This window comes from Astyanax mexicanus, chromosome 24, assembly GCF_023375975.1.
Source record: "Astyanax mexicanus isolate ESR-SI-001 chromosome 24, AstMex3_surface, whole genome shotgun sequence".
In the NCBI taxonomy this organism is placed as follows: domain Eukaryota; kingdom Metazoa; phylum Chordata; class Actinopteri; order Characiformes; family Acestrorhamphidae; genus Astyanax; species Astyanax mexicanus.
Window position 1 is genome coordinate 14,874,423 of NC_064431.1, and position 26,437 is coordinate 14,900,859.

A 26,437-nucleotide genomic window follows, 5' to 3' on the forward strand; every position below is an offset into this window, starting at 1 on the left:
CATGATATTTATATGTATCTTAAATCTGTAATATTTCAGATATTTTGGTTCTGCTTTATTGAAGTGTATGAACACAGCGCCCCTGATGGCGAAATTATGTATTACAGTACAGACTGTTTATGGGTGCGTTCTGTAATTCCTGCTCTTTTTCCACTTGTATTCAGATCAAATCCTTCCAATCCGCTCCCTGGACGAGACGTGACGACACGGCATGTGACGCAGGAGGTAGAGAGAGAGAGAGAGAGAGAGAGACAGCAGTGTGGAGTGTGAAGTGGGGGGACAGGTCTGCACGAGGACATGAGCAGATATTTGGGGTCAGAAAGGTGAGAGGAGACCCCTGATAGGCTCTGTGGTTTGAAGTCACTTGGCAGACTGGACAGTCTGGACTGGGCGGACTGGGCTGCACTATGGGGGCTGTCCTAGGGTCCTTTGCTGTGGCTCACTGGGTAGGTAAAGAGGTTTATTAAGTTTATTTACTGCGTTTGTTTGTTTATCATAATTTTGTATTGACTTATAGGGCTATTTTATCTATATGATTATTTTAATGGTAAACGATGTAATGAATTATTGTATCTCTTATATATAGAAATAATGTGTCTTTTATTTCCCACACATTCAAAAAATGAAAAATATAATAAAAAATAAATCAATTTCAGTACTTAAAGATGCAACGAAAAATATATATTTTTTAGCCATTTTCATACTTTCATACAGTTAGTTTTACCATTAGTAGTAATAATGAAAGTATAATGTTTTTCAAAATGTTTTTTACATTATTGTTTTTTTTTTTTTGGGGGGGGGGGAGGGGGGCTGTTTATAAATGCATTTTACTTATATAAATATTTTCCCATATGGATACTCTTTGTAGTATTAAAGAAAGTAATCATTATTTTTTCTAAATTTGTTTTAAATTAACAAATGAAAAAACAAACAAACAATTGCAATAATATTTTTAAATGTTAGATTTATAAATAGATTTTATATAGCCTATACTTTAACATGGGTACTATTATCATTATTATCATCATTATTACTCATATTGATATTGTGGATATTCAGAAAATATTATTATTGTCAGTTTTTAGTTTTGTTTAAGAGCAGTGGACTGTTTTAAAAAAGAGATCTATAATCAGCCATCTATTGTTACAAGTTACTATAATGTTACTATAATGCTAGCTACACAGGTTAGCTAGCAGTATATGTTTTATAAAGAATAGAATAGAATAGAATTGAATAGAAGTATTAAATAGAATTAAACTTATAACATTTTATATTAGTGGAATATTCCATATTCTTAAAGAACATTGTCTTTAAAGTAAAAAAAAAACTGAACTTTTTGGAATATTCTTTTCCACCGTAAATTGTGCAGCAGTTCTATGGTAAGGGCACTGAACCAGTTAAAGTGGAATTGACATTTTCTAAAACAAGCCAATTTCAGCCTAATTAGGCATTTTCTTGAGTTTATTTAGCATTTACACATCAGTAGTCATTAGTCAAAGCAAAACAGAGATTAACGTGAGATTGAACCTGTTTTTAAAGGCAGGTGACTCACTCATACTGAGCGTGATCCATTACGCTAGCTCCTTAACCGGATTAACACTGTTGTTCCTCTGGTCACTTGAGGTCAGCTGAGGTGCACCAATGTAGGCCACTAGCTAATCTCCCCCAGGCGTGTTTTGAAACAATGCAGCTCATAGTATATTAAATATATAGATTTTTAGGATATTAAAAGGTTATTAAACTGTTATTTAGTAGCACCCGGTGGTTTTATCATAGTGATTCATAGTGAAACAGACACCATTCTAAGTGGGGCATGGGTAAGTGGGTGGAATATGGGCTTGGTGGGTTACAGGTGTCAGGTTCTGGAAAGTTCTGAATGGATTTGTATATGTGCTGCTCCTGTAAGCTAATTGGGCTTTCCCATGTGAGCCTTATTGTTGCAGCCACCTTTTTCCCATTTGGACCCCAAGTATTGCAGTGTTCAAGCCAGATATGGCTCATGTTTACCCCTCCAGGTCCCATCAATAATCCTGGTGGGCATCCTTATATGGGGCTAACGTAGAACCTGTGAACTTAACGCTCTAGTTCCAAGTTGGGCTTCACATACATGCTGCACATGCACATGGACATATATTATCTATATGATTCATTTAATGGAAAAAAATATATATGTAAAGAAATAATATATTTCTTTATATATAATTATTTTACCCACACATTTTTTTTTTTTAACAAATCAGGCTTAATCTTCTAGTTCCCAACTTGTGAAGCAAGAAACTGGTCTTGGTGCTTATGCTAACAATTGCTAAATAATTACTTAATCACTATTTATTTAACTCTTATATACTCCGAATAATGTGTGTGCATTGATTCTTAGCAGCTATGTACAATACACCCCCTGCCAGTAAACTTTTTGCAACATTGTCATGTATAATGGACGTTCTGTTCTGACGTAGAGGTGAGGAGGCAGTCAAGGAGATAACATTGTTTGTCTTAATAAAATGTAAACTTAACAACTGTACTAATAACTGTCAGATCAAGGCCGTGCCTTAAAGTAGAAGTAGCACAAGTTTCATAACTTAGGTTTGTCTACAAAATAGACTCATTATGAGTGTGTGTAGGGAACTGAATGATCTTTATGTAAGTGGGTGTGAAGGACAGTTAAACTGACACCTTAAAACTGAATGTCTAGTTTTAGCAGTAGAGATAAGGCCGGTTGTATCTGAAACCCGGCAGATAGGACATAATTGTACCCAATAAAGTAAATTGTACCCAGTTAGTAGTGATGTAGTACTGGTCTCGGTCTCGTCTTGGACTCGACCTTGTTTTGAATCAGTCTTGTCTCGGTCTCAGGGTGAGGTGGACTCGGGGACTGTGGACGGGACCGGCCGATTCTGAGTCCTCTGTCTGAGTTGAAGTTCATTAAAAACTGAACCTTTTTTTATTGTTACTGAACATCAACAATTCATTCAAACAGACCGAATCAGTCTTTTCTCTGTGTGCCTAAAACCTGCACACAGATTGGCTAACAGCAAAAAACATCATCATTCATTATATACTTATTGCTATACCTCAAGCTGTGTGTGTTTTTCTAGTGAGAGTACACTAATGCAAAATGTACAACACACACTTATATGCAATTATTATTATTATTATTATTATTATTATTATTTGTATTATTATTATTATTATTTGTATCTAATTGTATGACAGAGTTCAAGATATTTGTCTGTTTTATCTGCCATTATTATTATCTGTTATGTTACACCTCAAGCTTTGTGTTATCCAGTGAGACACTGATGCAAAATCCTTTGATTTTTTTGTTGTTTTTAAAGTTTGCTAGTTTGTTTATTTTTAAGTATTAGTTCGCTGGTTGAGTTTGAATCTTATTCTGCAGCTCAGAAATTTATTTGCTGCTGGTTGTGAATCAAAATGTTCCTTTCCATATAGTATTTGTTAATGGGCAATTGTGATTGTTTTCATGTTTTCAAAATAAAAATGAATGTAATTGTTCTTTGGATGAAGTTTTTAGAAGAGATACAGATTAATCATAATTTTGATAAACAGAGAAGATACTTTAATGTGTTACGGGGGGAAAACGCACTGGAGACAGCGCAGTAGGGGGTGCAGTTTTCCCAACAGACTACACATACAGTACATGCTGCACATAGACATTATATCTGGAATAAATTATTATATAGGTAACCATGGGGATATTTTAGGTACCTTAGATACCAAATAGGTCATAGCTTAGATCTGGCCCAATCCAACCAAATCTGGGTGCTGGGACTTAACAACAGTTAACTGCCACAGTTGGGTCAGGTTTTTCACAAAATATAAATAAAATGTAGTACATTCAGTTCATAAGGTTGGCTGTGTTTGAGGTCATATGTTTATCTTTATTAAATATGGCAGCTAAACGGGGACAGTTTTGCCTCACACTACAGTTTATATTGCCAATTCTGCACAGTACATTGCCCAGAATTGGACTATGATTATTTTTACTATATGGTATTGCTATGGTTTACTGCTGTTGTTCATGGTAGTTATTGTTATTGTAGGGTTTATCGTGTTTTAACCTTATAATCTTATAGGCCACTGTGGTAAGAATATGTAGACCTAGATTATAAAACCATTTTAGAGGAATATTCATGAGCATAGGAAGTGACGTAGCTGTTCCTAGGACACTTCTGTTCAGCGGTAAACAGTGTTCAAAACAGAGGACGTAACTTTTTAATTTAACATGAATGCGAACTTTACCTAATCTGAGAGTCACAAACATTGAAAATCAGGTCAAATCGTTCTTTAAACAAGTAAACTATGGAGGACCAAAAATTACATAAGTATAAATAAATACACATATAAATGTATAAATATGGAAACAAATAAATGAATAAATAAATTAATGTTGAAATGAATAAATATATAAATAAATGCACATATAAATATATAAATAAATGCACATATAAATGTATAAATAAATAAATAAATATATATATATAAATAAATACGTGCACAAATAATTGTATAGTTAAATAAATTAATTAATAAATACATTTCTTAATTTTATATTTATTTATTCATTTATATGTGCATTTATTTATTTCAACATTTATTTATTTATACTTATGTCATTTTTGGTTCTCCATAGTAAACACGCCTGCGTTCGTTTTTCACACTGCTAACCTGCCATGCAGTTACAGTGTCCGCTCACAACTTCTCCCTCCTTCTTATCTATAAACCATACAGAGCACGTGTTGGATAGCGTCTGACTTGCTCCAACCTCACCATACACTATAGTGATGCCTTCTCTACTATAGAAACTCCCAACTTTTCCACTGAGAAAGTAATTATATGCGTCCAAACTGCAGCACGCTTTCACTGCCTACGTTTCAACAAGATAGTAATCACATCTGGGAAGGTCACCTCTGTCAAGCGTTTTAAATCAGAGGAGAACAAAACTTCTCTCTTAAATGCTTATCAAAAGGATCAGGAAAAGAGGTTTGATCACTTTTTACTAATTTCTGACCATATGTTTGCTCTGTTTTTGGGAGATTTGCGAAATATGCGCTCTCATTTTGACAGCTGTATACTTGAAAATAGCGCCACCGGAAGCGTCGAAGGAACAGACATGCGCAGTAGCTTTGTTATTGTTTTCTACATTGAAACGGTCTATAAAATCATTGCAATTCTCTATACTTGGTTATTGTTTTGTTAAACATGATTTTTACCATGACATTACATGGTTATGCTGAAATTACTGTGGAACTATTGGTTTTATATGGTAATCCACTATTTTACCATGAAGTGGGGTTATACTATGATACTGCCAAGGGCTTGCATTAATTGCATTTTATGGTAATTATGATTAGTTAACCATGTAAATCATAATTTTACTATGGAATACTATGGTTTAAAGTAACTGCTGTTGACTGGTTATTGTATATTTTTACCTGGAAGTATTGTAAATGTGTTTATAGTATGAAACTACTATGGTTATACTACAGTAAAACGTGATAACTAGGATTATTGTACATTGTCTACCATTACACCTAATTCAGTTACGTACGCAGTTTCTCCATAATAATCTCCATAGGAAAGCATTGTAAATAGAATATGACCCCCGTGAAGGAGAGAAATGGTCAGTTTTTAGATGTAATTATTATTAAAGTATTTTTGTACTGTTTCTATTTTCTAAAAAGCGAAAGTGAAACGAATCATACAGTCACACCCAGCAAAAGCACAGAATAACAGGATGTCTGGTGGACAGGAAGGTGTAGTGTACAGCATCCTGCTTTATACAGTGCAAACTTTGAGTCCACCTCAAAGCTAAGTTATTCATTAGTCTGAGTGTGTGGATATGGTGTGTAATGTATTTTAGACTAAATACTGTGGGTTAAATAACACGTCTCACCCATATTACCTGTAATGATGTGTCTCCTGCAGGCCCGGTGTCTGTGCAGCAGTGCGACCTGCCTGTCCTGCAAGTACTGCCCACACAGCAAGAACTCCATAGTGACCCGTGTCATATACGCCTTCATCCTGCTGATCGGCACCATCATCGCCTGCATCATGCTGTCGCCCGGAGTTGAGAGACAACTGAAAAGGGTAATGCAGCTGCATCACTTCAATCTGCTGCTGTTCTGCTTCTTATATGATTGCATTAAGGATGCATTTAATCGAAAAAGTGTAAATAAATCAGAGCCAAAATATACTAATTGACAAAAGGATTGTGCAGCAAAAATCAGCATATATAGATAGCAGTTATATAGATAGATAGATAGATAGATAGATAGATAGATAGATAGATAGATAGATAGATAGATAGATAGATAGATAGATAGATAGATAGATAGATAGATAGATGTCAGACAGACATGAAAAACACATTTGAACACACAAGACTTTACGAATCAGCTTAACGCGATAACTTGTTAAGAGCTGAAATGGCTGGGGGAATAAAACTTTTTGCAAAGTGTGTTTTTTGCAAGCTAGTGTTCTGTATCTCTGACCTGATGGAAGCAACGTGAAAAAAGTATATAATGGGTGGTCCAAACCTTCATGACCGTGTGTGAAAAAGTGTTTACCCCAGAAGCACAGCAACGATCACCAAGACTTTTGGGATTGACAAGACAAAGTTGTCTGTGTCTGGCGTAAAAGTATCACCACATTTCATAAAAGGAACTTCATACCTACTGTAAAACATGGTGGTGGTAGTGTGATGGTCTGGGGCTGTTTTGCTGCTTCTGTAAGACTTTATGTGATGAATGGAACCGTGAATTCTGCCAAAAACCCTAAAGGAGAATGTCCAGCCATCTGTTTGTGATCTCAAGCTGTAAGAAATTTGAGTTCTGCAGCAGGATAATGATCCAGAACACACCAGCAAGTTCACCTATGAATGGCTAAGGAAAACATAGTGAACAGTTTGGAGAGGCCTAGTCAAAGTTTTGACCATGCTTGTGGCATGACCTTAAAATGGGGCAGAATTACAACAATTCTATAAGGAAGAGTAGAGCCAAAATGTGTCCACAGCTCTGTGAAAGACTTATTGCAAGTTACCGCTAATGCTTTTTTGCAGTTGTTGCAGCTAAGGGTGGAACAACCACTTATTAGGTTTAGAGGGCAAACACATTTTCACACAGGGTCATGTAGGTTTGGATTTTTTTTCTCTTTTAATAATAATAATAATAATATTTATTTAAAAACTGCATTGTGCATTTTGTGTTGTGTTGTCTTTGATTGATATTTATATTGATACATATTATTGATAAAAATATTGATATTAATATGTTTGATGATCTGAAAACATTTAAAAGTGACAAACATGCAACAAAATAAGAATACTTGTAAATACTTATGAATACTTTTGCGCACCATTGTAGAACCCCCTGTGAGCGACAGAGGCAAGGAAAAGTCAGAGGCAAGTCAGAAGGTAGCATAGACACGGAGGAACCCTGAAACAATGGCATCCGTGCAGTGGCAGGTCAACAGCACCAGCATCTCAGTTTACCACACATGCCTCCATGATTCACTTAAAGACATTTTGGTCAGTTGAGACTTGGAGAGGGGGGCATCACAGTCTTAATGAGGACCCTTAATGAGAACGAGGACTCACTTAATTATTGTAGTTTAAATTGTTGTGTAACTGAGCTGTGAATAATTTGAGGTTTGAACCCACACTTTCAGATCCCAGGATTCTGTGAGGGTGGAGCAGGCTCCAGTGTTCCAGGCATGGAGGCTAATGTTCAGTGTGAGATCTTTGTGGGGTATAAGGCGGTGTACAGAGTCTGCTTCGGTATGAGCGTTTGCTTCCTGGCCTTCTCCCTGCTGATGATCAACGTGAAGAACAGCAGAGATCCTCGAGCCGCAGTTCATAACGGGTAAATATAACACACACTTATTTATTACATTTCATCAGTGATGTCAGTAACGCATTACCCTCCGCTTTCCCCCAATCACACGCGTCTCGCTTCTGTTAATGAGGTACAACCATTGGTTTACTCACCGCACTCCCCTGTTTCACTCTAACTTTACATTCCTCCCCTGTCTCTCTCTCTCTCGCGCTCGGCATGTCTTTAGTTTCTGCCCGTTCTCGTTTTTCCGCCCGTTCTCGTTTTTCCACCAGTTCTCGGGCTCCCTATCTCTTTATAAAGGTGTTTTTTTCCCGTCCGCGTCCCAATTCACTAGCCGGGGCAGTGGTCTTCACAGATCTGATTGGCAGAGGAGAGCGTTTGAAGATTTTACACCACACGTGATTGGTCTGCGAGTTTACTGTGCCGCAGAGCGCGTATACCGTAAAGACAAGAAAAGTTCTGACGCTTTAAATGAACACTGTCAAAATTAAATCCTTCTCAGACCCGGACCGCAGTCTGCATATATGTGATCCCTGGCCTAGACCACATACATATTTGTTTTATAAAACCACTCCCTGCTGAACAACAGGTTCAATGTTTAGATTTACAGTGTTAAATATGTCAGGTCAAAAAACACTTTTTTTTTTTTTTTTTTATAAAAACAAGTATTTATGTTTAGTGAAATCAAGAAAGACCATATTTAATTTTTTTTCAAAAAAATATTTATGTTAAGTTAATTCAAGAGAATTTGTCTTTTATTTTTATAAAAATACTATTTTTTCAAGAAATAGTTAAACTTTAAATGTCTAGAGATACATTGTTGCTGTTAAAAATGCATTTTTTTAATGAAGGGAGTATTGGCAAAAATGTTTATGTTAAGGCGGCGGGAGGTGGTGTCTGCAGCTGCTGAAAGTAACTAATAAAGTAACTTGTAAAGTAACTTAGTTACTTTTAAAATGAAGTAATCCATAAAGTATCTAAGTTACTTTTTAAAGGAGTAATCAGTAATCGGATTACTTTTTCAAAGTAACTATACCATCACTGCATTTCATTCACGGTTATTTTCATGGCACATGTACACAGGAACACAGGTAGGAGAATATAAAAATGTGAGTCTTAGCACAGAAATCAAGAACTGGGTAGCCCAACTGGTTACCAGAAGACCATTTTGTCTCCACATGTGGATGTCAGTGATGGGACCAGCAGGGGGTATTAAACATGGGCTCCATCTTGGTAGTACCCTGAACATTGGGCCTAGATGGGACCCATGTGAGAATAAAATGGGCTATTATGATGGGAAGACCAACTGGGTACATGAACAAACCCACTCAGAGCCTCACAGCCTTGCTGTGCTATTATCCACTACACCAGTCACTACCCACGCTTTACACATTACAGACCAATGGGGAAAAAAAATCACCAGATTGACTTATGAACTCACTACAGTTTATAACTAATAACTGCTAAAAACAGATTAAGAGAAACTGTGTATCCAACTGTCTTCAATTATAACTATATATACTATCATATGACTGTGCAAATGTTTGTAATTACAGGTTCTTACGATGTACTTTTCATTATACAGTGATTTGCTTACATTTTTCAGATTATTAAGCAAACTTTAGGATCAGACAAATATATCCTAAATAAATATAAAAAGCAGTTTTTATATGATGATTTAATTTATATTATAAAATATCCAAACCAAAAAAACATGTAACACTGGTGAACCTTCCCAGGAGTGGCTATGTGACTAAAATTATTCCCAAAGGGCATGGACAACTCATCCAGGAGGTCACAAAAGATCCCAGAACAACTTTTAAAAACCTTCATGTCTCACTGGCCTCAGTTAAGGTCAGTGTTAATGATTCTAAAATAAGAAAGAGACTGGTCAAAAATGGTCCCCATGGGAGAGTTTCAAGCCAAAAAACACTGCTGACCAAGAATAACCCTACAGCCCATCTCATCTTTACCTAAAACACATTGATGATCCCCAGAACTGATGTGACAAACATGGCAGTTTTTGGAAGGTGTGTGTCTTGTTACATCTGGTGACACACCTTCACACTTTCACAGACACATTCACACACTCACACCAAGGGGGCAATTTTATCCACCAGTTAGCCTGAATGTGCCGTCTTTGGACTGTGGGAGGAAACCGGAGCACCCGGAAGAAACCCACGCAGACAGGGGGAGAACGTGCAAACTCCACACAGAAAGACCCGGGTCACCCCAGCCGGGAATCAAACCCAGGCCATCTTGCTGTGAGGCGGAAGTGCTACCCACTGCGCCACCCTGGTGTAAAATGTACACATACACTACCGTTCAAAAGTTTGGGGTCACATTGAAACGTCCTTATTTTTGAAGGAAAAGCACTGTACTTTTCAATGAAGATAACTTTAAACTAGTCCTAACTTTAAACAAATACACTCTGTACATTGCTAATGTGGTAAATGACTATTCTAGCTGCAAATGTCTGGTTTTGGTGCAATGTCTACATAGGTGTATAGAGGCCCATTTCCAGCAACTATCATTCCAGTGTTCTAATGGTACAATGTGTTTGCTCATTGGCTCAGAAGGCTAATTGATGATTAGAAAACCCTTGTGCAATCATGTTCACACACCTGAAAACAGTCTAGCTCATTACAGAAGCTACAAAACTGACCTTCCTTTGAGCAGATTGAGTTTCTGGAGCATCACATTTGTGGGGTCAATTAAACGCTCAAAATGGCCAGAAAAAGAGAACTTTCATCTGAAACTCGACAGTCTATTCTTGTTCTTAGAAATGAAGGCTATTCCATGCAAGTGCTAAGAAATTGAAGATTTCCTACAACGGTGTGTACTACTCCCTTCAGAGGACAGCACAAACAGGCTCTAACCAGAGTAGAAAAAGAAGTGGGAGGCCGCAAGAAGATAAGAAGATAAGTACATTAGAGTATCTAGTTTGAGAAACAGATGCCTCACAGGTCCCCAACTGGCATCTTCATTAAATAGTACCCGCAAAACACCAGTGTCAACATCTACAGTGAAGAGGCGGCTGCGGGATTTTGGGCTTCAGGGCAGAGTGGCAAAGAAAAAGCCATATCTGAGACTGGCTAATAAAAGAAAAAGATTAAGATGGGCAAAAGAACACAGACATTGGACAGAGGAAGACTGGAAAAAAGTGTTGTGGACGGATGAATCCAAGTTTGAGGTGTTTGGATCACAAAGAAGAACGTTTGTGAGACGCAGAACAAATGAAAAGATGCTGGAAGAATGCCTGACGCCATCTGTTAAGCATGGTGGAGGTAATGTGATGGTCTGGGGTTGCTTTGGTGCTGGTAAGGTGGGAGATTTGTACAGGGTAAAAGGGATTCTGAATAAGGAAGGCTATCACTCCATTTTGCAACGCCATGCCATACCCAGTGGACAGTGCCTGATCGGAGCCAATTTCGTCCTACAACAGGACAATGACCCTAAACACACCTCCAAATTGTGCAAGAACTATTTACAGCAGAAGCAGGCAGCTGGTATTCTATTGGTAATGGAGTGGCCAGCGCAGTCACCAGATCTGAACCCCATTGAGCTGTAGTGGGAGCAGCTTGACCGTATGGTACGCCAGAAGTGCCCATCCAACCAATCCAACTTGTGGGAGCTGCTTCTAGAAGCGTGGGGTGCAATTTCTCCATCTTACCTCAACAAATTAACAGCTAGAATGCCAAAGGTGTGCAATGCTGTAATTGCTGCAAATGGAGGATTCTTTGATGAAAGCAAAGTTTGATGTAAAAACAATGTTATTTCAAATACAAATCATTATTTCTAACCTTGTCAATGTCTTGACTCTATTTTCTATTCATTTCACAACGTATGGTGGTGAATAAGTGTGACCCCAAACTTTTGAACGGTAGTGAAGAGTAACTGTTTATTATACTTTGGGTGTATTGACAAATATCTTTCAGTTATGATTACTTATCTTAGTATCTATAATTACATAATCATTGTGTGAAACCTTGTATTTTATATGCATTAACCAATACTCACCTTACATTTGAATTGATACAAAGGAGACTTTGGGACGAACAGTGCGGCCTTTCTCTCTGTGCGTGCAGAGTCCTTCACCTACCAAAGCGGGAGAAGGACACGCGCACATAGGGAGGGCGGCACTGTCTAATTACTGAAACAATATCACACTGTCTGACTGGACCCAGTCAATTCTTAAAACAATACCACACTGTCCGGCTGGACACAATCAAGGCCAAACATTAGTGGTCCGGTCAGACCTGTGAAACTTGAACACTAACACGTGAGAATGTGCCTACTAGCATGAGATGATTTTAGCAACGCCTCATCAGCAGGGTTCACGTCATTTGGGGTATAAACATGGGAGTCAGATCAGAGGGGGGTCAGAACTTCTACTGGGATGGCTGTTAACTGTCTTGTATGTATTGGTTCTCCTGAATTCAGTAATAAATACTTGGTTTGCTTTCAACTTCACTCCACCTGTCTACGACTCTCTATCAAACGAACACGTAGGGGAGTTGTACCCCGGACGAGAGGTGGGGGTAGCCCACCTTTCATTTTCTTTTCTACAACAGTAGTGTATATTCAAAAATTAACATCATACTGAACGTAAAACATGGTGGTGGTAGTGTGATGGTCTGGGGCTGCTTTGATGCTTCTGGGCCTGGACAGTTTGCTGTAATAGATGAAAGCAGGACATTTTTTTGAAAATGTTTTGGAGTGGTCTAGTCAAAGTCTGATTAAGATGCTGTGGCGTGATCTTAAACGTGATCTTACATCTTAATCATGTAAAAAGTGCTTTTTATATTTATATTATATTACTTTTTATATTGTATATTTGCTTATCTTTGTCTGATATTAAAGTTTGTTTGATAAACAGAAAAATATCAGTATGACAAAAAAGCAAAAACAAAAGAAATCTGTATAGGGGGGCTAATTCTTTTTCACACCATATTTGAAATAATACATTCAAAAACCATACATAATTATTACAGTGCATAATTATTAAAATCTGTGTGTACAGTATATTGTGAGTATTGAAGTGTGTCATATAAAGGAGCTGCAGTTGATGTTCTCTCTGGGTCGTGTGATAGTCACGCTGCTGAACACATCATATGGGTAACTGACTCTGGCTGTGGGGCATAGTTGTGTTTATCTGAGATTATACTGCTCTTTTCTTCTGTTTCAGCTTCTGGTTTTTCAAAATTGCATTTATTATCGGAGTCACAGTCGGTGCCTTTTACATACCTGAGGGGCCTTTCACACGAAGTAAGAACTCTTTTTATGCTTTTACATTATCGGTTTCACTCATGTCCAACATTTTCACTGCATTTAACTTAATATACAGTCTATATTTTGTGTTACTGTGCCTTTAAAAACTGTTAATAATCTTTGTTCTGATTGGCTGCCTTATGTTCTGTCTCATGAGAAAAGCAATACAGGGTTGGAGGCAGGATACAAATGCATGTCAGTTTTACTTAAAGCCATTCGAAAACAAACAAAGCAACAAATTCTAAGACAAAACAAAGGACTAAAGGCTCTTACTGGTGCAGTGTGCTCTTAATGAAGATTGGCCACCAGGCTGTTCCAATTTAGCCACACTAAAATGACAGGTGTTTCAGTTTCATTGTCCAACCCCTGTATAAACAGACGCAAACAAAGATACCTGGAGAAGATAACAAGGGGGCTGGGTTACAAATGACACAGGTGGGAACACTAATGACAGGGCGGGACTTGGAGACAAGACAAACAAAACAGAGCCGTGACGAACGTTACAAAAGCAGAGAATTCAGAATAGAGAATGTTATACGTTAAAATCCTACTAAATCAACCATTAAAACCTCATTTACCATTAGGTTTACCATAACATGAGATCTTTAATATAGGCTATATCTTATTGATACCCAATAATGTTGATATGTATTGATATGTCTCTGATATTATGTTTGCATTATATTGTTTACTCAAATCATGTCAGAAATATGACGCCATAATATAAATTTGCATAAATAATTTGTATATAAAACTGAAACGTCCTATTTATTTTTCTGGAAGCTTGGTTTGTTGTTGGGATGGCTGGAGCGTTCGTCTTCATTCTGATCCAGCTGGTTTTCCTTGTGGACTTTGCCCACTCATGGAACGAGTCCTGGATGGACAGGATGGAGAATGGGAACTCGAGAACGTGGTACTGTGGTACGTTCGCTGTAAAAACAAAACAAACAAACAAAAAACACTTTTATATTCTTTTTCCTGTTATTTTTGTTTTCTGGAAATGTATGTTTGAACACACTGTTTATTGAAATGCATTATATTATTTGACCAAAATCATTCCATTCCATTGAAATGGAATATGTGTATTAAATTGTATTAAATATGTTTTTCAACAGCTAAAACGTAAAATACTGTTGTTACACGAGTATATCACTACTAAAGGAAGATATAATTGCAATAATATATGCACAAAATAAAAATTAAATGTGTAAAATACTGTAATTAACCTAATACATTGCATGCAATACCACTAATATTAACACTACAGTATTTAAATTAAAGTATTTAAATTAAAATAGTTATAGTAGTTCTTGGTTCTGGGAAACACTATTAATTGGTACAGACTTTTACCAAAGAATTAATCTGTTGAAGATATTCCTAGTTTAATTCTTCTTTTTGAAATGAAGTGTTTCAGTTCCTAATGTCTCACCTGTTCACTCCAGTTTGGAGAAGTTGATGGTTTTAGTGGTTTTCTATGACTGAGCTGTTTCCATGATTTCTCTACAGCCTTATTGTCCGTAATGGGGCTGAACTACGCCCTGTCCATCACTGCCATCGTCCTGATGTATTTGTTCTACACCCAGTCGGAGGAGTGCGGCCTCAACAAGTTCTTCATCAGCTTCAACATGATCCTGTGCATCACAGCATCAGTCGTCTCCATACTGCCTAAAGTACAGGTACAGATTATTATTATTATATATAATAAAACCTTATATAAAAGTTTGAAACCCAGATCATGCTGTTTCTCCATCAGCAGCCAGAGTCCGAGAGTGATTTCTGTTGTGATGCTGGCCAGGAGTAATGTTGCGTTGATTGGTAGCATTCTGAAAGAGGCGGAGTTGTCTAACACACGTATGAAAGGAGGCGTGCTCTTGTCCTGACCCTTTTAGTCTTTAGAGCTTAGATCGAGCTTAACTGTCATTATGAGCCCGAGCCCATTCTAAATCTGACCTTTCTTTAAAAACATTTTCAGGCTGTTTAAATGAGCGAAATCTGTTAACATTGCAACACTGAAGAAGCATAGACCTATTATTTAAGACAAATGTTTATTAAGAGCAGTTAAACACAGCGCTGCAAGAGAAGTGCGCAATGCATACAAGTGGAGGAGCTCACCTCAGCGTGTGCGTCCTGCGTGATTATAATAATCTTGTGCATCTTTTTTTAAAACACAGTTTGATTTGTTACTTTGTGATAATCATGTCATAGCTTTATACAAAAATTAAAAGCATAAAAAAAAACAGATGCCTACCTCACAGACCATTGTCTTGTTCTTGACCCGACACGGCACAAGGAAAGTGGTGGGAAATCAGGCCGGACCCGGCCCAAGTTCAGATCAGGCATCGGGTCAGGCTTGGGCTCGGGCAGAGAATCCAAAATCTAGTTGGAAGCATTGCAGCAATGGGAGGAGTCCTGGAGTGGGCTGGCTAATTGGCTCAGCAAATTTAAGTAGAAAATTGCATTGAATATTTGTTAGAATTATCATAGCAAAACTAAAAAGTATTTTGACAATAAAACATTTTCAGCATTACAATATATACACATCTAATATATACAAAGTAGTTCACTGGCTAAATACAGTTGCAAAAGTATGTGAACCCTTTGGGATTACTTTGATTTCTGCATAAATTGGTCATTAAATGTGTTCTGATCTTCATCTAAGTCACAACAATAGACAAACACAGTCTGCTTAAACTAATACCACACAAAAATTATATGTGTTACATGGTTTCATTGAACACAACATGTTAACATTCACAGTGAGGGGGAAAAAACCTTCCTTTGGCAGCAAAAACCTCAACCAAACGTTTCCTGTAGTTGCAGATCAGACCTGCACAACAGTGAGGATGAATTTTAGATCATTCCTTTTCACAAAACAGATCAGCAGTATTCGTGGGATATCTGGGGTGAATCTCTCTTGAGGTCATGATGCCGCAGCATCTCAATTGGGTTGAGGTCAGGACTCTGCAGAAGGCGTATTTTCTTCTTTTGAAGCCATTAGGTTGTTGATTTACTTCTTTGTTTTGGGTCGCTGTCCTGTTGCATCATCCACCCTCTGTTGAGCTTCAGTTGGCGGACAAATAATCTTAAGTTTTCCTGCAAAATGTCTTGGTAAACTTGGGAATTCATCTTTCTGTTGATGACGGCAATCCGTCCAGAGCCTGAGACAGCAAAGCAGCCCCAAACCATGATGCCCCCTCCACCATGTTTCACAGTTGGGATGAGGTTTTGATGATGGTGTGCTGTGCCTTTTTTTCTCCACACATAGCGATGTGTGTTCCTTACAAACAACTCAATTTTGGTTTCATCTGTTCACAGTATATTTAGCCACTTACTGCTGTGGAACATTCAGGTGTTCTTTGCAAACATCGAACGTGCAGCAATGTTTTATTAACAATGTTCTATTAACTCCATTCTTTTTTAATGTTTTCCTTATTGTAGATTTGTCAACAAAAAAGTTAGCATGTGCCAGAGATTTCTGTAAGTCTTCAGCTGACACTCTTCCTCACCTCATTGATCATTCTGCGCTGTGCTCTTGCAGTCATCTTTACAGAACGACCACGCCTAGAGAGAGTAGCAACAGTGCTGAACTTTCTCCATTTGTAGACCGTCTGTCTTACCGTGGACACATGAACATCAAGGCTTTTAGAGATTCTTTTGTTACCCTTTATAGCTTCATGCAAGTCAACAATCCTTGAATGTAGGTCCTCTGAGAGCTCTTTTGTGCGAAGCATGATTCGCATCAAGCAATGCTCCATAAGAACAGCAAACTCTGGTGTGTGTTTTTATAGGGCAGGGCAGCTTTATCCAACACATCCAATCACATCACATTCTGACTCCATTTATCTCTTAGAAAAGTCATTAGCCTAGGGGTTCGCATACTTTTTCCACCATGCACTGTGAATGTTAACATGTTGTGTTTAATAAAACCATGCAAACATATCATTTTTTGTGTGGTATTAGTTTAAGCAGACTGTGTTTGTCTATTGTTGTGTGTAATTTTTTCATTTCAGCAAAGGAAAAACAACACCACTGGTCCTTGAAGGTCAGACTCAGGCAGCTGGAACTGGTTCAGATTGATACTTTTATCTTCAAGGCCAAAAACAAGCTTTATAACTGGCCTGAGATCAACTCAAAGAACACATTGTTTATGATTTCAGAGAATTCTGTGAACCAAACGTTCCCAATTTCCAGAGCATCCACAGAACACAATGACCAACATTATATTTGTATAAGGCTAAACCACAAAAACATACCAGTGTAATACATCAAATACAAATTTAAAACAGATATAAATCTGATCGCTTAAACCACTTCAGGAGGTTGTCTGAGACACATTTATACCAGATACAAATCTGTTTACTCAAACCACTAAAAAGATTTAGTCTGAGACGCATTCAAAACAGATATAAATCAGATTGCTTAAACCACTTCAGGAGGTGGTCTGAGACGCATTAAAAACAGATATATTTATCTGATTGCTTAAACCACTTTAGGAAATGGCCTGAGACACATTTAAAACAGATATAAATCTGATTGCTTAAACCACTTCTGGAGGTGGTCTGAGACGCATTTAAACCAGATACAAAACCGAGCACTTGAACCACTTCAGGAGGTGGCCTGAGACACATTTAAAACAGATATAAATCTGATCGCTTGATATGAATCTGATCACTCAAACCAAGAGGTTGTCTTAGACGCATTTAAAACACTTCTGGAGGTGATTTTTCTAAATGTGAACTTATGTTCATAATTTTGGTTTTTAGGATTCTCAACCCAGATCTGGGCTCCTGCAGTCGTCCGTCATCACCCTGTACACCATGTACCTCACCTGGTCAGCCATAACTAATGAACCAGGTAATGCAGTTCACAGTAAAATGAGGTAAAAAGTGGAGTTAGATCTGGTTCTGTGTGGTTGAAAGTGACCAGCACTGTGTTTCTACCGCCCACCCAGACCGCACCTGCAACCCCAGGCTCCTGACCATCTTCCAGCAGATCGCAGAACCCACACTGCCCCCGGTGGAGATGGAGAACCAGACGTTTGTGATTGTTATTAATGAGGACGAACCCGAACTCTCGTCCCCGTACCTGCAGTGGTGGGACGCTCAGAGCATCGTCGGACTGGGAATATTCATCCTCTGCATTTTGTACTCAAGGTATAGAGATATACTCACTTACCGTTAACATAGATTTACCTTTGTACACCAGAGTATTGCATATATATTAGTGTAAAGCCTGTGTAAAATTTCTTTACCGCCTCAGTCCATATTCAGCTTGTTAACAAATGCATGTGTAAAGCTTTCCATAAGAGGGTGCTAAAAACATGATTGGTATTTAAAGCAGTGGAGTAAAGTAAATAACACTGCCTTGGAACAGCCAATGTTACATTTCCAACCTAAGATCTGCCCTGAAAAGCTCAAAACATCATATGTTACATATTACAAGCTTTTATCTATTCAGACTGTGCTTTGAATGACCTTGTACTCACGCTAACTCAGGGAAAAACACAGTGCATCCAACAAGATAGAAAACTTCAGCAAATCTTTATACAGCAGTAAAAACAGGATAGTTTATTTAATACAGCTTATTGAATCTGTTCTAGTGAAATATTTTAATTTGTCTTCTTTTTAGCTAAGATCAGGGGTGTCCAAACTCTTTTTGTTGGGGCCAGAAGGAGAAATATATTTGAAGTCACGGGCCACAGACTCTATAATAAAACAAATAATGAAATATACCACTTTAAATAATACATTTTCCTGATTATTTCATTTACACATCATTTTACTTGACGTACTATCTTTGACAGTGTTGTGTAAACTAAGATTTTTCAAATTGATGTTTCTTTCATGATGTCTCTTAATATTAAACTCGTTAATTACGGCAACTTTTAGACTCTTTAGACTCTGGCCTGTTTTTCTGTGCTAAACCTGCGCTGCCTCTCTGCTTTTAGATTCTTTGGCCTGTTTTTCTGCGCTAAAACTGCGCACCCTCTGCGCTTTTAGACTCTTTGGCCAGTTTTTCTGCGCTTAAACTGAGCACTCTCTCCGCTTTTAGACTCTTTGGCCCATTTGCTGCACTAAAACTGCGCACCCTCTCCGCTTTTAGACTCTTTGGCTCGTTTGCTGCACTAAAACTGCGCACGCACCCTTTCCGCTTTTAGAGTCTTTGGCACGATTTTCTGCTCTAAAACTGAGCACTCTCTCCGCTTTTAGACTCTTTGGCCTGTTTTTCTGCGCTAAAACTGCGCACGCACCCTTTTCGCTTTTAGACTATTTGGCCCGTTTCTGACACCTAGCGTTCAAACTTTGAATCTCACATTATAAAAACCTGCTTACAGAAAATCTCTGGCACATGCTAACTTTTTTGTTGACAAATCTACAATAAGGAAAACATTAAAAAAGAATGGAGTTAATAGAACATTGTTAATAAAACATTGCTGCACGTTCGATGTTTGCAAAGAACACCTGAATGTTCCACAGCAGTAAGCGGGCCAACTTTCATTTTATTTCTAAAATACCTCGCGGGCCGCTCCAAAAAAGGAAATGGGCCGCAAATGGCCCGCCGGCCATAGTTTGGACACCCCTGACAGTCTGACCCTGAAAAGAAAATATCAATAAATGTATTCTTTATAAAATTGTGGAATCGATTTTTTTCAATATTGTAAAACAAACCAGCAGGAAGCACTTTTTTCAAAAAGGGAAACCTTTTATTGTCAATCCCATCTTTTATTCCTACCCCTTGTCAAAACTGGGTTATAAGGGAAATTGTTGAAATCTTCACCCTAAGAAAAGAGACTCTCTTCAAGAACCCTTACTGCTCCCTGGGCGCCCCAGCAATGGCTGCTCACCACTCCGGGCACGTTTGTGTTTTCTGAATGTACTTACTAAGGTTATATTTGTTCACAGCATGGATGGGTTGAATTGCCCATATCTGTGCCCAGCGCAAGTATGGTGTATATGGTTGTGTTGTGTTGTCTTGCTGTGTCTTGTCTTGTCTTGTCTACTTTTAGCTGAAGATAACTACTCACTAGCTTCTTTTGACCATACTTTTCTGAAAAGGTTCTATCTTTAGCTGATCCAGCTGTAATTTTTCACTGAAGAGCTTTTTCACTTTATCTTCAGATTCAGATGCCTTCTCTTTAATGGACTCTTTGATGCCATGGACAACAATATTGTGTTGCTTTGGCTGGCCCTTTAAAGAATCTGTCTTATCTGAGAGTGAGATCATGCTTTTGCTTTTGTGTCCAAATCTGCTCTGACTTCATCACTGTATTTAGATCTAGTCTTACACAAAACTTTTTAAATCATCAAACTCCTTTTGAGTAATTTCTAAGACTCACCTTGAAATCATAAACTTGCTCCGACAGATCATCCATCCTCCTCTTTGAAGAATCAACTATGATCTGTACACAAGCTTTGAAGCTTCTTTCCTGTTGTTCAAGCAAAATTCTGTAGAAGTCCTTCTGCTGATCCAGTAATTCACACACTTGAGTCATTGTGACACATTCCTCAGTGCTGTTAGAAGCTTTAGGTGGCTTTTTTTGGTTGTTTAACCTTCAAGGCATGGTAGGCCCAAAGTTTCACACAACAAAGGTCCAAGTTGCACAAAACACTTATGATGTCCATCATTTCAGGAGACAAAGTTGCTTCGGCTCTTCTTATTTCATTAATGAAACACAGACTTAAAGTTTAATGCAGGATTTATTAGATTATCATTAGATTGAAAAAGGAGGCTCTTTACAGGCAGAACCACATGGTTCGACTTTTTTTCTTTTACATTTTTTTTAAAGATTTCTACATTCTGAGACGAAGCCAACGTCTGCTACAAGGGTTATATGATAAAGAATCATAGACTGTGTATAACTGGACAGAGCATCGTCTCTCAAAAGTGAAGCCACTACAGGTCGGGCTCCCCCTGCAATTTGGTTTCAGAAAGCTGTGTAACTCCACCCATCCCCATAGGTTTCAATGGCAAAACAGAAAACTTTCAATCACATTTTTTTCTAATAAACTGTAATTCTACCTCCTTTATTTAAATGCAGCAGCTAGTGTAACCTCTGCTTGTAATTTCAAATTTTTATATCCCCACAGAATTCGGTTTTTAAAAACATTATTCAGCACTATTCAAAAAAGGTGTGGTTATTGTAAAAGGGCTGGTTATGGGCGGGACCAATAACAGACCGTCAGCTCCGCTCCGCTCCGCTCTGCAGCCTGTGACCTCGAGGCAGCCCTCAGGGGCGGGGTTATTTAAATGAGTAGGCTTTCTCTCCACAGTCTTTCTCCCTCCTCTGGTCTCTACTGCGCAGACTCGGGTTTCAGAATCGCCAACATGGCAGAAGATTTTGGCTTCATTTTCATTGAATGAATGGGAACGGCATCACGGCATCCATCTTTTTTTACAGTCTCTGTAAAGAATAAATAAAGAATTTTTTTTTTATTTTATTTTTACTGCAACCCTAAAACATCTAAATATTAAAACCTTATTTCTGTTTCTCAGGAGAATATATCTGGAGTATAATTGTAATTGTCTTGTTTCTGTTTCTGTTTGGCAGTATCCGCTCGTCCAGCACCAGTCAGATGAATAAGTTAACCCTGGCGGCTAAAGAAACCATCGTCATGGAGGACAGCTCCCCAGGAAGCTCCTGCGAGGTGGAGGACGGCTCTGGGCCTAAACGTGTGGAAGATAATGAGAGGGAGATCGTCCAGTACAGCTACTCCTTCTTCCACTTCATGCTCTTCCTCGCCTCGCTATACATCATGATGACACTCACTAACTGGTACAGGTGAGTAAATACAGAAAAAAATGACAAGAATTCTGCATTCTGAAGAAAGTATTTAAGATCTTGTGAGCTAGTCTGAAGAACAAGGTCTGAAGGACGCCCCCAACCAGGACCCCAGTGGATGTGTTCAATTCCATCAGCAGCCCACCCGATCATTAAGCATTACCATCATTAAGAATTAAATATGTTTAATAAACACAGTGATGTAAATGCTATTCAAATTTATTGACAATACAAAAATAAAATACAAAGACGTAGGTGACATTACACTCCTCCATGTAATCAGCTGATAAACTGTTATTTTTCCCGTTTGAAAGACACTCGGAGCTCCAAGGCCAGTATTTTCTAATGCTGTAAAAAATTTAAGTTTCTCTTATCTGGGGTGCTGTTAACTTGCAGTTTCTAAGGCTGGTAACTCTGATGAACTTATTCTGTGCAACAGAGGGAACTCCTGGGGCGGTCCTGATGAGAGACAGTTTTGGGTGTAGCTGAATTACACAACTGAAATGTATTGACATTTGCACATTTGGTGTATTTACATGTATAATTTTTTTTGTAGTAAAACAAAACTGCCCTTATTCACACCTTTCTTTCCATACAGTCCTGATGCCGATTACAGCACCATGTCCAGTAAGTGGCCGGCGGTCTGGGTAAAGATCTCGTCCAGCTGGGTGTGTCTCTCAATGTACGTCTGGACACTGATCGCTCCGATGATCTTCACTAACCGAGACTTTATGTAGTAGTTTATCCCACAACCTTCAGCATCTTCAGCATCTCTACAGCCTTCACCACTAAACACACCAGGTCAGGAGTTACTCACCACTGTCCCAAATATAAAGGTGTTTATAATACTGTATAATGGGGCTTATATTTTATAAAAGGTTGTGTTAAAATGACCATAGAATGTGTAACACTGAACATACTGCATAGCTGGATGCTGCCTTTACTCCGAACAGAGATTTCTTAGTGTCTTTACTGAACCGGGTTTAGCACTAAATGTATTGTTTAAAAGTTTGGAATCATGTCTTATTTAAATGTATATTTATTTTTTTATATACATTTACAAAATATATACAATATTAATTGCATTAAATTACATAACTTAAGCCAGACAGCAAAAAGCAAATTCAATATTTAAAGAATTTCTGTTACAGCAAGAAAGATATATGCATTTTGGTTTTTATTGTCCTTCTATAAAACTTGTGTGGCATGCTTATGTTATGCAAATAAAAAAAGCAGATTTTATATATATTTTATATCATCATAAATACTGATTCTCAACTTTTAAATAGTAGCATTATTAAAACAAAAGACTTTTTTATATGTTCAGACTAGTCTGTTCAGTGCACCGATTATGCAAACCTTTGGGCACCATGTTTATTTAAAGTGAAAATAAGAGAACAAATCTATAATTTTATGATAAATTATAATTTCTGCACACTTATTTTAGGCCCTATTTTAGTGACCTATAGGCAAGCTGTCAACTGCATACCCTGCAGCTTGATTTAGGGCGTTAGTATGTCTTTGCTATCGTAACAACCTGAAAAGTACACCTTGCGGGGCTCGAAACATGCAAAAGGCATGTACTAATTCTCTTAATTAATCATGGGTGTGTTTTGGGCGTAACATGAAATAAACCAATCAGTGTGGCACTTGCCATTCTCTTCAAGAGCCAGGTGCGCTCTGACATCACCTCGCGCTGCTGCTATTTAATCAGGTGGAAAACGTTAGAAATAGACTGTTGAAAGGGGATAAGATAAGATAACAATGAGCATCATGATGCACCTTAATGTGTTTTTTGCTGCCGTATTTTAAATTCTTAAGCTACTAAACTCTAATTTAACAGAATGAATGGGTGCCCAAAAAATTTGTGTAAGACTGTGTACCAAAAAGCCTTAAATGTTACAGTGCATATTATGCATGTGTTTTTTATGTATTGAAACAGTATTGTTTATTTGCATTTTTTTTTCTTGCCAAAGATTTATAAATTCTTAAACATTTTGTATCAGACTTTTGTTTCAGTATCACTTTTAAATACTTCCAGTAAGGTGAACAGCCACAAAACCATCAGCACTATTAATCTGACTGTTTGTTTGTTGTTAATAATAATATGAATTATATAGCAAGAGTCTTCTGCTGCTGACGATTATCTCTATCAGCTTTTTGTTTAATCTGAGATTAAATCAATTTAACTCTTTAATGCCTCAAAGTTTCACCAAATGCTTGTTTGTACCTTAATTTACTTGTTACCTGGCAAAAGTCAAAGAGCAAACCCATTATTTATTTCATTTCCAGTCAAAACATATATTAAAGTATATTTTATTTTTCTTGCCAAAATGTTTCTAAAATGTTTCTGAAAAGACCAGATAGGAAATCGTTCAGTAGCAAAACCAAAAATTACAGGCTTTCTTTTTGAGAAAAAAAAAGAAAATCAAGCTCCATTCTCGCTTCAGATCTGAAAACGATTTGAAATCTGCAGGAGTTTATGTCCTTCCTTTCACTGTGATAAAAGGCTCAAGACTCTGACCTGAATGTGAAACTGATCAAAAAGCTTAAAGGCTCATTTATACTCATTTAAAACATACAAAAACGAACATTTCCATTTTCATAGGTGTCAAATAAAGTACAGAGTAGGAGAAACCTATACTTATATACTGGAGTAATTCTTTTTCAGACGACTTTTTACTTATAGATCTTACATTTTCACACAATCAACTGAACTTTCTACTTCTTACATTTTAAAAATAGCCTCATTACTCCTATTTTATTTGTTTGTTTTCATTCCAGTTTCTCATCGTTCAATAAAAACTAAACCTATCCAGATAAATCTCTCCATCCAGACAGAGAGAATCTAATTGTGGTTGGATGGAGAGAAGTATAAACATATACCATTCCGACACCCTATTGGTTTATACTGTGATCCATCACCCCCCACACTCCAGCAAGAACATAGCAGACATATGTAGCCTTGTATGAAGATGATCCGTACAGAGATTCGAGTGAAATGTCCCAAATAAGCTTCTGTAATATATTTACATTGTACTAATATACATTCATTTACAATGGGAAGCCTAGTACATCCAACATTTTACACCATTAATATTTTATTATAACATTATAGGCATTATGTCTTTTAGAAACATGTGTTTTGTGGAGGGGGTAGAGCAATGTAGGCTCCTGTGGTGCCGCCTAAGCTTTTGTCCTTAATGGCATTTTCCCCTTACATTACTTTTACTTTTACTGGTTTTAAAACCAGTACTTTTACACTTTAACTTAAGTAAAAAACTTGAGTTAATATTTCAATTTATACAAAAAATATTTTGAACTCTAGTGTCTATGTGAATACTTTTCACACCTTTGTTTTTTTTAATAGACCACTGAAGTCCTGCGTCATTCTGTAGTGCTCGTATGGCTTCCGTGTCCAATCGGTTTTTCCCTATGAGAAAAAATAATGTTTTTTGTAAAAACCCGCCTCTGTCACATTCTGTGGTAAATAAATCTGTTCATACCCCTGTACGTTTTATTCTGTGTACATTTTACTCCTGAACATCACTGGATTCTCTGTATTTCGAGATCGTTTAAGAGTCGTAATGAGAAAAATGCTAACTTTATGCTAATGCTACAGCGGAGGGAACTGACCTCCCGGCGCCGCTGCAGAGATTAGCAGGGGACTGTTTTTGGCGCAACACCAGAGAACTCCAGCCGTAAGTTAGGAGCATTTTACACACAGCTGAGTCTAATAATGGACTAACTGCCCTTACTGAGGAGAGCTGAGAGAGTCACAGCATAAAATCAGTAAAACAGGACAGTGATACTCCAGAACCAGCTGTAACATGTTTTAACATTTACCCTCTTTATTATGCAGTGAAATAAATTGGTGTTTCTGGTTGGTTGTCGCCTCACTGAGGGCAGGCAGTTAGTTGATTAGTTAGTTGTTAGTTGATTATTTGGGTCAGGTGTTGTAATCAGTATAAACTAATGACCGTAATTAAATACTAAACCTGCAGGGAAGCGCTGATGAACTGAGAGCCATTGGCTGTATTCGGAATGGCATACTACATACTACTCGCGTACTAAATGTGCCTAAAGCCAGTATGCAGTACACAGTATGTGACCAAACTGAGGATCTGTAGTGCACTACAGGTACCCGGATGGTGTACTACTCCGCTCCGATTTCGCAGTGTGCATGGGGAGCTATCTTCGCGGTGTACTGCATCCCAACATGCATTGCGACTGGCTTCTCCAGCTCGCTTCAGAAAAAAACAAGATGGAGGCGAGTGCGAGAGATTTTTAAATTTTATAAATAAATATATTTTTTAAATTAAGGGAATTATTTTGGAAAGTATTGGCTCACCGCTGTCGAGCCCCCTCCGCTGCCGCGGCCGAGCGCTGTCCGCCGCCGGGACCCTCCGCTGCCGCGCGTTCTCCGCGGGTGGGGACCCTCCGCTGCCGCGACCGAGCGCTTTCCGCGGCGGGGACAGCGGAGGGTCTCGACAGCGGTGAGCCATTCTTTCCTTTCCAATGATTCCCTCAGTTT

At 37.9% G+C, this 26,437-nt stretch overlaps 1 protein-coding gene across 1 annotated transcript; it reads left to right on the forward strand.

Annotated features, from left to right (window-relative positions):
- The first annotated feature begins 213 nt into the window (after positions 1-213).
- On the forward strand, positions 214-25,416 carry si:ch73-267c23.10 (serine incorporator 1). The gene is made up of 10 exons (XM_007248318.4): positions 214-446; positions 5,947-6,108; positions 7,687-7,880; positions 13,042-13,121; positions 13,908-14,045; positions 14,631-14,800; positions 17,888-17,978; positions 18,076-18,277; positions 21,673-21,903; positions 22,502-25,416. The coding sequence occupies exons 1-10, from the start codon at positions 408-410 to the stop codon at positions 22,638-22,640; spliced, it is 1,446 nt and encodes a 481-aa protein (XP_007248380.3). The 5' UTR covers positions 214-407; the 3' UTR covers positions 22,641-25,416.
- Positions 25,417-26,437: the final 1,021 nt, after the last annotated feature.